Source organism: Populus trichocarpa, chromosome 17 (assembly GCF_000002775.5).
Source record: "Populus trichocarpa isolate Nisqually-1 chromosome 17, P.trichocarpa_v4.1, whole genome shotgun sequence".
In the NCBI taxonomy this organism is placed as follows: Eukaryota; Viridiplantae; Streptophyta; class Magnoliopsida; order Malpighiales; family Salicaceae; genus Populus; species Populus trichocarpa.
The window spans coordinates 13594538-13606521 of NC_037301.2; the positions used below are offsets into that span (position 1 = coordinate 13594538).

The 11984-nt window shown below is 31.4% G+C and overlaps 3 protein-coding genes and 1 long non-coding RNA gene across 7 annotated transcripts in view; 1 reads left to right on the forward strand and 3 right to left on the reverse strand.

Moving 5' to 3' along the window:
* The window catches only part of LOC18106604 (patatin-like protein 2), a 50446-nt gene that overhangs the window by 30070 nt on the left and 8392 nt on the right, over positions 1 to 11984 (reverse strand). The gene's annotated exons all lie outside the window — the stretch shown is intronic.
* LOC112324710 (patatin-like protein 2) overlaps positions 1 to 11984 on the reverse strand; it is a 41970-nt gene that overhangs the window by 21585 nt on the left and 8401 nt on the right. Inside the window, exon 2 of one of the 3 annotated variants that reach the window (XM_052448634.1) lies at positions 6397 to 6440. The exons of the other annotated variants lie outside the window; for them this stretch is intronic. The gene's annotated coding sequence lies outside the window, so the exon portion shown is untranslated. The remainder of the gene's footprint in view (positions 1 to 6396; positions 6441 to 11984) is intronic. 3 annotated transcript variants of the gene reach the window in all.
* LOC127904516 (uncharacterized) overlaps positions 1 to 11984 on the forward strand; it is a 48489-nt gene that overhangs the window by 21132 nt on the left and 15373 nt on the right. The window contains exon 1 of one of the 2 annotated variants that reach the window (XR_008057789.1): positions 4900 to 4914. The exons of the other annotated variant lie outside the window; for it this stretch is intronic. This is a non-coding gene — a long non-coding RNA (uncharacterized LOC127904516). Of the gene's footprint in view, positions 1 to 4899; positions 4915 to 11984 lie in introns of those variants that run through there. 2 annotated transcript variants of the gene reach the window in all.
* On the reverse strand, positions 4338 to 6403 carry LOC127904515 (patatin-like protein 2). The gene is made up of 6 exons (XM_052448633.1): positions 6256 to 6403; positions 5805 to 5986; positions 5370 to 5718; positions 4983 to 5285; positions 4713 to 4885; positions 4338 to 4622 (listed from the first exon to the last, which is right to left on the reverse strand). Exons 1-6 carry the CDS (start codon positions 6394 to 6396, stop codon positions 4559 to 4561), a joined length of 1212 nt encoding a protein of 403 aa, XP_052304593.1. The 5' UTR covers positions 6397 to 6403; the 3' UTR covers positions 4338 to 4558.

The following is an 11984-nucleotide window of genomic DNA, read 5'->3' on the forward strand; positions in this document are numbered from 1 at the left end:
TAATGGCTGTTCTAAGTTAGACCGGCTGTGCTTGAAGATCATGTTAACTGACCGTCGAATAGAGACCAATTAACAAAAGATTGCTCAAGTTGAAGCAGAGAGTTATGCAAGGAATAGTATTTGCTAAGAACATTCAAAACTTTTGGATTTGGAAATCAAACAGCATAGTCTTTAATTTTCCTTTACATGACCACGTCACGTTAATACTCATAAAATTTCATGCGTTTCGTGAACTTCCTTGACACCGCATCCCGAGGAGAAACTTGCACAATTAATATAGAAGCCAAAATTAATACTTGAGAAAACTTGACTGGTGATCTCGAGGATTATATAAATTTGACATGCATGTACGTTGTTAAAGATTTTAATATAAAATTATTATTACAATCACATTTAATAAGTTTAATTTTTTAAATAAAAAAATTGAAATAAATTTTTAATATGATACCTGAATTTTAATAAAAAACAATCATGTATATATTTCATGCCCTTACCATCCTCCTTTCATCGATATATTTGCGTAATAATGTTCTCCTCATGAAAAATTTATGAGGGTTTTTTTTTTCTGTATTATGATAAGGCCAAAGAAAAATACTACACATGTCTTCAACCCTTTTACTTTCAAACAAATAAAAAAGTTCAAATCTAGGAAAGTGGTGAGTAATTAATGAAAAAAATCCATCAAACTTAGCCACGTAACTCTAAATTTTTTAATGGTAGCTGAAATGGTGGCTCTACTTTTCTAATGGCATTGCCCCAAGATCATGGCTGTCGAGAACAAGAGCATACAAGGAAATTTCCTTCCTTGACGCATATAATATAATACGTATGTTTTTATTTGTTGTTAATTAGGCATGCTAATATACATGTGTGTGTGTCTTTGGAATTCTTTTTGTTTTTCGTTTTTTGGAAAACACGCGTTCATGTCAGTGCAGTTACATTTCTTTAGACAAATCTTGGTATTAAGAAAACTCAATTGTCAAAGTCTGTGTTTGTTTGACTTATACTTACTGATTTGTCCCCCAAGTAGTACCTATTACTCAATTGGCTACGCAAACAAAAACAACTTCCAATTGGGCCCATCATCTGGGCATCACTGAATTAATTCTAGCTATAAGATGTTGCCTTTAAAATAATAATAATAATAATAAAACACAACCTATTTGTTTTTTCATAAATCTAATTTAAGACATGAATTAATTCGGTAATGTTTGATAAATGGTGATCCAATTGGGAAATATTTTTGGTTACTGACCTAGTTGAGAATCACATAATAGTTAGGGGGTAAATATGTCCTTTATCCAATTATTTTTCTATTTTTAGGTCAAATTAATTTATAAATATATTTATTCACAATAAAATAAATTGTAAATGTTATTGAGTAGAAATAAACTAATTTTGAAATAAGTAAAGGAATTACTCTTGCATTTAAAAAGAAACTTTCTTTAAGAAAAAAAAACTATTAAACTTTTATATTATACTTATTGGCACCAAATTTATCAGTAATTAAAAAGAAGAAAGTAACTCATTGTATTTTTACTGGACACAAAGAGAAAAGTAGTTTTTAGGGGAATCAAAATTAACTTTTCATGCTAATTTTAAAAACACCATCGAAGTTTATTGTGTTTTTCACTCTAGTCTCCTGTTTTTGAAATTTATCCTCCTTTAATAAATCAGAACAATTTTATAATAAAAGGATTAAATAAAAAAAAGCCTTAATGATAAAAAATAAAAAATCAATCACACTGCTACAATTTATAGTGACGCTAGAGGGAAAATGCCACGTGGTTTAGTTTTTCAGTAATTTATGACTCTAAGTGAGAATTAATTAACATTCCCAATAAGCCATAGGAAATGCGATCCAAGTCCAGAGAATACACTCCACCAGATGATGGGCTTGAACTGTGTAGATCCCTTGGCAACTTATACATTCCTTATTGGGCCAAGCACCAAAACACATTTAATTACAGGCAAGATAATCTGAATATATATATATATATATATATATATATATATATATATATAATTACACCCTTGGATCATCACGTCAACCTCTCTTTGTAGATAGTCCCTCAAAATCTTGGGGGTAAGAGAAGTTTTAGTTTTTTGATAAAATGGGGTAGAAAAATATTGATAAAATGGAGAAGGTTTTTGTGCTTCATGATGAAAATGGAGAAATGAGAGGAATGTGGGCTTGTAGGCACATTGACTACAAATAATTTCCGTGTTTGCGTTGATTGTCAAGAGTAAAGGGGAGGGTGATTGTTTTGAGCAATTCTAATATTGCCATTTAGAACCAATCTGCAGATACAGAAATCCAGATTTCTTGTCGTCATCATCAGATCAGATCAGAAAATGAAATAAAGAATTAATCCATATGGTGTTAACATGTTAATTACTTGGATCACTGTTGTTATGCTGCCAATAACCATCTTGACATACTCTTTTTTTGGAGTAGGATATTGAAGCACAGTGGAACTTTGTTGCTTCCAATGCTGAACATGTCACCAGCTGTGGATAACAATGTCTTAACTTCTGAAGCTCCTAGTTTTTACCTTAGCTAGCTGCTTCTCCATATTCTTGAAATTACTTAATTGTGTTTAAGGTCTATCACCTTCGAAGGAACAAACAGGAAAGAAAAAAATTAGTACAAGTAATCATGCCAATTAAGAGATAGATAACTTCAGATGAATTCAGTTTTATGCACACAGAATTATCTAAGCAAAATGAAGTCACTCCAACAAGTAGCAGTATTATTATATATAACCAAAATCCACTCCAACAAGTAACAGTATTTTAGTTTGAACACAATTATTTTTGTAATGTCTTGGAAGACATATTAAAATATTATTTTAAACTGTCACATCCTCACATAAAAAAATACAACAAAGTAAACAACTAGCCATGGAAAATAATAATATACTGTGTAACCGTGTTCTGTTCTCCCGCCGTTCTTATTTTTTTATATATAAAAAGATATTAAGTTATTATAAAAATGTTTTTTTTAAATGATTTGAGTTATCGACGGGTTAAGAAAATTGATTTTATTTCAATTAAATTATAACAAAAAAACAACAATAATAAATGGATAAAATAAAAAAATAATCATGATAACATAAAAAAAAACATTTTCTCATAAAAAAAATATAATATATCTTAATTCGCAGCGAATTAAATATATTTGAAAGGATAAAATAAAATTTTGAAGAACATAATAAAAAAATATTATAATCTTTTTTTTAAAGCGATCTCATAGAAAGGGTCGAGTCAATTCAATTTAACTTATCAAACCTGGAGTTTAAATCATGAGATTATAACCCGATAGAAAAGAAAAAAAATAAAATTACAAAACTCATTTAAAAAAAAATATTGAATAATAAAATTAAAAAAAAATCTAATAAAAATAATATCAACCAGCGTTAGTTTTTCAAGCCCTGTGATCTAGGTTATTAAACTATGAAAAAAAAAAACTTTCTAATTTAACTAATTTCTTAAATAATAATAAATTTGAATTGGATAATCACATAGCATGCAATACGGTTTAATTATGAGTTATTAATTATACGGATGAGTTAAATGTAAACGAGAGGGTTTCAATTTAGTATAAGCTGGAGGAGAAACTTGGATGAAAAATTGATGAATTTTTTTATTTTTGCATTGCAAATCCAATGTTGCGAGAGTGGAGGAGAGCATGAGCTTCTTGCTGGATTGCAGTTCATGATGGCCACTAATTCTACCTTTGAAGCTTTTTTTGGTAATGTGGTACTTATAGTATGATTGAGATCTTATTGTTTAGTTTTTATTATTTAAATTTAATTTTTATTTTAAATCTTTTTTTAAATCATAAATATAAAAACTAGTTGAAAAAAAATTGTTTAGCCCTCAGCGCAAGATATAAATCTAGTCTTATCACTAAATTTTGTATCGGAAAAGAAAAAAACATGAAAAAGATAGTGAGAAAAGAGAGAGAGAAATGTAAAAAAAAAGAAGAATTTCAAGATAATTGTTTAATTTATTATGAAATGAATTTAAATTGAAATTTATGGACAAACAAAAGACAATACAACAATCTGAAATATCTTTGTCATTAGAGGAAAAGGAAAGAAAAGGCAATTAGCGGCGAGCAATGTGTCTCCAACCAAAAATTTGACACAATATTGGATTGTTCCCTGCTTATCATTTAGAGGATTCGAATTCTAAAGATCATATATACATATATCAAGAAACTTGATTTCGATATACAAAAGTTTTCTAAAGATCTATTGTTTTCTAAGAAAAACTAGGTAATTATTAAATAGTATGAACAAAATAAAAATAAAATAAAAATCAGCTTTACCTGCAAAAAATAAAATATTTATAGTCTGATTGAATTACATAATATTAATTACAAATCTAGGATGCCATGTGCATAGCATCTTTATTCGAAGACTATCTTATACAAAGTAGTAAATTATTTCTTCCAGATTTTATTTGCATCTAATAATTTAATTTTCAATAATAAAACAACAAATGAATAGTCAAATTATCTATGAATCATGCCCATTTTGGAGTAGTAGCTTTAATTTCCAACAGCTGACTTAGCCTGACGAAGATGCTTCTCCCTCGAGAGTAATTTAGCCAACCTACACCAACAAAACAAAAACTTAATAAATAAATAAAAGAATAAAAGAATAATCAAGATGAAACAAAGACTATTATTAATTCATTTATACTTTCTGAGAGCCTCTTCATTAGTCATCTTATTAATAGGTTCAAAGACTCCGGTAGCCAGATTCACCCTTGAAACTGGCTTCTTCAACAATTCCTCGCCCACTTTCACAAGATTCTCCAAATTCTCTTTCGTGGCAACATCCACAGATGAAAGTGTTCCGGTCAATGTGTCATCCTGCATTGATTTTTCACACGTGTTATAAGGTTAGATTTCCCCACTTTGCTTCATGAGTAAATAATTAAGCACCTGAATTAGCATGATAAATAAGCACCTGAATTCGAAGATAATTTTCCTCGGAGTTGAGGGCTTGAAAAACAGTGGAAATATGAAAATCAACCATGTCAGCACTAGCTTGTGTGAAAACATCCACTAATGGAGTAGAATGATCACTAGTCAACCATCCCAAGAGACCCCATTTAGCTGCTTCTTCTGCATCATACTTTTCTTCTGATTTTGCTGTACCTGTGCCCAGGGACAGGACTAGAAATCGGCCATATTCCATGGGGTTCATGCGGTAGGAGTCAGGTCCCTCCCGATTGATTGCTTTTGAAACTTCACTGATGGCAACTAAAGTCTGAACAAAAGAAATGAATGATATAAGATTCTTTATTAATAGAAGGTCAATAAGTGTTTGAAGATTGATAAATCATAAACATACTGGATTGTTTGCTGCCACACCACCATCAATAAGATTGAAATCTCTAACTTTGCCCGATGGATCCTTGGTTTCAAAATAATGGGCAGGAAGATAAGTCGGGGCAGCTGAAGTTCCAATGCAGATATCAGACAAAAGGGCATCCGTTGATGGGTTATTCTTCACATTATAGCTAGAAAAGATAGTTGGCTGGAGGCGCTTGATGTCAAAAGTAGGGATCACAATATTTGTCAATGTCTGGTGCAACCATGTATCTCCCAACTTTTCCTTGACAATACTATGCAAGAATTTGCCATCATACTTTGGTCCTCCCAGAGTCTTTACCAGATTTGCAGCCGAGGCAAATTTAGAGCTATTGGCAGACAGTACTTAAATTAGTATCTTCATGGATGAAAATCAGTTGTAATGCAATAATTCATCATCAGCATTAATTATTACCTGTCTTGAGGAAATATTTTAGGGCAGTTCTCAAGGTAGAAGTCATTGATGTCTTTAGCAGCAAACAAAGGGCGGTTTTGCTTATTCGGTGCAGCTAGCATAGCCGTCACGAGGCCGCCAGTGCTAGTCCCTGAAATCACATCAAAGTAATCCGCAAGCCTTGCATCTGCACCATCCAGCTTCTGTAAATTTGAATAGAAAAGCTAATCAGTGATACAAACAAGAGATAAAACTGTGTGTGTGAAAAATAAACGACCATTACAATCCTATATATATACACATTGATGCATGTAAAACTATTTAGTGTTAAACTTACGCCATGCATTCAACTTAATTTTTTTTTTAATTTATGATCATGAACCCGAAAACACAAAAGCACGCAAGATCTTGCATGTCTATTTGACATGCATTAATTAGTATACGTGCTAAAAGAGCCCGTTTTCTTTTCTACCTGAAGCTCAGACTCTAAAAAGGCAAGGATAGTTCCTGGTATAATGCCTCTTATTCCACCTCCATCGATGCTAAGAACAGTGATCTGGTTTCCACGAGTTGGAAGTTGAAGGGGAGATCTTGGAGTTTGCATGTTAGCCATATTAAAAAACAAATGCTGAAAATGTAATGAGGGAATCAAGAGACCTAGTAAGTGAAAGGGGTTTAGCGTAAACTTTCTGGGAGCTTGATGAGAGATCGCTAGTATACTCAAATGTAGTTAAGTGTTGTAACCTTGCAATCTGCCATAGGGGGATGCTGAGGTATTTATAGACTTCTAAGTTCTTACCCTTCATGGTGTTTGGAATTTTCAACAAATTCCCAAGACTTTACTCACCCAAATTTGACCATTCTGTAGTTTCCTCGATGGGCCGGGAACAATTTTGAATGGATCCTACTTATCTGTATTTATCACAAACAGTTCTTAGCTGACACGGTTCCGGTTGGACCACTTACAGATTGGGTCCAAGGGTAGAATTGAACATTCAAAATTCTCAAATCAAAGAAAGCAGACACTAAAATTAGAATGGTAGGTATTTTGCTGGCACAAAGTTAAATAAGTTAGTTGATGAAGATCATTAGTGCAACTGGTTGGATTTGAACATGTTATTTCCCCCAATAAGTTCGAAAGCAACTATTTTCGAAGAAACAACTCTTGTTAGCATCAAAATGGGATTTTGCAAAAGTTATAACCAAAAGCACCGACGAATTCATGTAAGAAAAAGCAGTTAGGCAAACTTTATGATTTTCCGAAGGAACTTCTTTTTGATGAATTTACTTTGTCGAGGTTTACTATATCATTGAAATCACCTTTAAGGATAGGACCTCAGATTTTTAATAGCTTTGTGGGTGAATGAACCTAAAGAACAAAGGTCCAAGCTTCATGACACGTGTCTTAGCCGACGACCGATCAAACAAAACCATGAATATTATAATATTGCATTTCAGGAAAATTGATTTGATTATCACACTTAGAATGTGCGTGTGATTATCAATTTGCTCATTTCGACTTTTCATCACGTCGTCACCTTCCGAGCTTCATTTTGTTTGCGTCTATTGAACATTTTCTGAATTTCCATACACACCGTGCCTAAAAGGTGATTTCAATGGATCAAAAACAATAATTAATCTTAAACGAAGTCTTCAATTGTCTTGATAGGATGTTAACTACTGTTAATTTACTCAACTCAATAGCTTTTTAAATTTAAAATTTATAAAAACACATATCACATTATAATTAATTTTTATTAATTAAAATCGGGATAGTAATATTTAAACTTATGATTCCTTGATCAACAAGATTTTTGGATAGTGTATTTTTCAGAGACTTAACCATATGCAACACACGTAAATGTTTTTTTATATTAATATTATCATTTGTTTGTATATATATATATATTTTAATTTTTAATAAGGGCATATTTAGCAAAAACTTGTTTTTTTTTTAAATAGAATTGTTCAAAAGAAGTCTAAGGGGTGTTTGCTAAACAAACTCTTTTAAAAAAAAAAAAACCTTAATAAAAAACAAACTAGTCCTTGTGTTTTTCATGTTAGTATATCCTTATAGCTTTTTTTATGACATTGATTATCATTTGAATTTCCAGTTCAATTCCTTGTCAAGGAATAATTATAACTGATTATCCATGAAAATTGTTTGTTAATTTTTTAAAGACAAAAGGACACGCGATGGTCAAAATATTGTTCCCAGCAGCCTCACAGAAGGATAGGGTTTGAGGCCGTAGAGAATCAAATCGAAGACTGCTTTGCTGGAAATTAAATCTAAATTGCTTTTCTAGGATAGATACAAAAATACTTTCGAAATCTTTAAGTAGTATATTAATTGCATTGTTTGGTGTTTTATTTTGTCCTTCTGGACATTTTTGGCTAATTTCTTAGCATCATGATACAATTTGTGCTATGAGGTTTCGTGTTGCCCAGTACTTCTTTTGTTTCTTCTAATTAAGTTAATGGCTGTTCTAAGTTAGACCGGCTGTGCTTGAAGATCATGTTAACTGACCGTCGAATAGAGACCAATTAACAAAAGATTGCTCAAGTTGAAGCAGAGAGTTATGCAAGGAATAGTATTTGCTAAGAACATTCAAAACTTTTGGATTTGGAAATCAAACAGCATAGTCTTTAATTTTCCTTTACATGACCACGTCACGTTAATACTCATAAAATTTCATGCGTTTCGTGAACTTCCTTGACACCGCATCCCGAGGAGAAACTTGCACAATTAATATAGAAGCCAAAATTAATACTTGAGAAAACTTGACTGGTGATCTCGAGGATTATATAAATTTGACATGCATGTACGTTGTTAAAGATTTTAATATAAAATTATTATTACAATCACATTTAATAAGTTTAATTTTTTAAATAAAAAAATTGAAATAAATTTTTAATATGATACCTGAATTTTAATAAAAACAATCATGTATATATTTCATGCCCTTACCATCCTCCTTTCATCGATATATTTGCGTAATAATGTTCTCCTCATGAAAAATTTATGAGGGTTTTTTTTTTCTGTATTATGATAAGGCCAAAGAAAAATACTACACATGTCTTCAACCCTTTTACTTTCAAACAAATAAAAAAGTTCAAATCTAGGAAAGTGGTGAGTAATTAATGAAAAAAATCCATCAAACTTAGCCACGTAACTCTAAATTTTTTAATGGTAGCTGAAATGGTGGCTCTACTTTTCTAATGGCATTGCCCCAAGATCATGGCTGTCGAGAACAAGAGCATACAAGGAAATTTCCTTCCTTGACGCATATAATATAATACGTATGTTTTTATTTGTTGTTAATTAGGCATGCTAATATACATGTGTGTGTGTCTTTGGAATTCTTTTTGTTTTTCGTTTTTTGGAAAACACGCGTTCATGTCAGTGCAGTTACATTTCTTTAGACAAATCTTGGTATTAAGAAAACTCAATTGTCAAAGTCTGTGTTTGTTTGACTTATACTTACTGATTTGTCCCCCAAGTAGTACCTATTACTCAATTGGCTACGCAAACAAAAACAACTTCCAATTGGGCCCATCATCTGGGCATCACTGAATTAATTCTAGCTATAAGATGTTGCCTTTAAAATAATAATAATAATAATAAAACACAACCTATTTGTTTTTTCATAAATCTAATTTAAGACATGAATTAATTCGGTAATGCTTGATAAATGGTGATCCAATTGGGAAATATTTTTGGTTATTGACCTCGTTGAGAATCATATAATAGTTGGGGGGTAAATATATCCTTTATCCAATTATTTTTCTATTTTTAGGTCAAATCAATTTATAAATATATTTATTCGCAATAAAATAAATTGTAAATGTTATTGAGTAGAAATTAATAAACTAAGTTTGAAATAAGTAAAGGAATTACTCTTGCATTTAAAATGAAACTTTCTTCAAGAAAAAAAAAAACTATTAAACTTTTATATTATACTTATTGGCACCAAATTTATCAGTAATTAAAAAGATATGAAGAAAGTAACTCATAGTATTTTTACTGGACACAAAGAGAAAAGTAGTGTTTAGGAGAATCAAAATTAACTTTTCATGCTAATTTTAAAAACACCATCGAAGTTTGTTGTGTTTTTCACTCTGGTCTGTTGTTTTTGAAATTTATCCTCCTTTAATAAATCAGAACAATTTTATAATAAAAGGATTAAATAAAAAAAGCTTTAATGATAAAAAAAATAAAAATTAATTACACTACTACAATTCATTGTGTGTGTGTGTGTTAATTTTCTAACTTTTGATTTCCCTCTTCAATCATGCCCTTCTATAGCTTACGCTTTTATATATACAAATGTAATTTTTCTTGCTCTTAGCCAAATTGTTTTAGCACTAATTTTTATATAAAATCTTGATTATTATATATATAAAAAGAAGATATTAGGCTTGAAATTAATTATGGTAAAAATACAAAATTTAGAGATTGGTGACTAAATTATAAAACATGAGGAGAATTTATGGCCAACCTCATATTAGCGACACCTTTTATTTTGGTCAAAAAGTTCTTTTTTATTCTCCGAGTCAAAGAAAGGAAAGAAAAGGTGATCGGTTGAAATCAATTCCAGTCATAAAAAATATCGATTTTGATGTTAATGGTTTACATTTAATGACAGAATTTTGGTGGTAGTGACTTTTTTTAAGGCCATACTGTGGGCCACTAGGGCCTGTTTGCCTATCCAAACCTTTATTATATTAAAAAAACTTTTAGCATTGGATTTTTGAACAAATTTATTTTTATGTTTTTTTAATTTTATCCTTTAATATTATATTGATTTTGAATTTATTTTTATTTTTTTATTATATAATTAAAATAATTTTTTTTGAAGAAAACAAATGTGAGCTTCAATTTTTTTTAAAAAAAAAATAATAATTCTAACCTCATTTTTACAATCATTTAGGTTACAATTAAACCCGAGCATCTAGTCTTTGTTTTTTTATGTCAATTGATTAAATTTGAAACCAATGATTTTTTTGTAAATAACGTTAAAATTCAAGGGTCCAATTGCAATTGATCCATTGATGAAATTAAAAGAAAGAAAAGATTTTCATGAATAAGGGTTCAATTGCTAAATGTCAGAACTTCAGGGGGCAAAATGAAGATGCCCAATTCAGCCGAAGAAACGACGTCATTCCAAGAAGGACTGTTCATCCTCTTCCTCTTTGAAACAGAGGAACCCGCCAGCAAAAGAAGAAAAAAAGAACGAAAAATGAAATGGCATCTATTAAGACCCATCAACACAGCCAAATCTATCCCATTCTGTTACAGTCTGCCTTCGCCGCCACAACACGCCATTAACGCTAAGGAAACCATCACCAACAGTCCAGCAATAGCGGGACTGTTGGTGTCCTAATCCTACCAAACATGGAGTCAATTCTTTCTTTACACGAAGATCACGATCCTGGGAAGATAAGGATCAAATTTCCCTCAAGAAGCCCTATAAAAGCAGAAGTAGAGGGCATGCAAAAGGGGGGACGAAAAGAAAAGAAGAACAGAGATAAAGGAAGGAGGAGAGGAGAAACTGGGGAGTAAAAGGACGGAGAAAACTCAGAGGACGACATACGGAGAGAGAGGGACTAGAAACGAAAAAAAACAGAGGAAAGACCATACAGAGAGAGCCAACAAACACAATAAAACAGAGAAACCAGAGAGAAGGACGACTGAAGAGAAACAGACAAAGACGAAGGTAAGCTTTCTTTCCCCATTGTTGGCATTTTATTACCTTGTTCTCGTAGCAAGCGTGCGTGAAATTTTTTTCGCATGCCTGCTGATAATGACCGGTTTGGTCACTGGGTCAGGCCAATGACAAAGCCAGGCATGCTAGATCAAGCCCAACCCATACGACTGGGCTAGATCCGGCCTAAAAAAAAGAGGAATTACATAAAACAGGCTGGGCTTGGGCCTTAAGCCCAGGCATTCTATTTTTTTGGGCTAAGGATGTGTTTGACAAAACACACTCTTATATCCTTTCCCTTTAATTTCATTTTTTTTTAGTTTGATATCTAGCCAAACAAACCTTTTTAGATATTAAAAAATTCTAAAAACTTTGAGGACCCTTTATTTGTGGACCCATCACACCTTTTTTTTTTTAAGACTTTACTGAGTATTTGGGGTTGTCGACTTACTCTATGAAATGCGAATCTAGTATGCAGTATATATCTGTCTTTTTT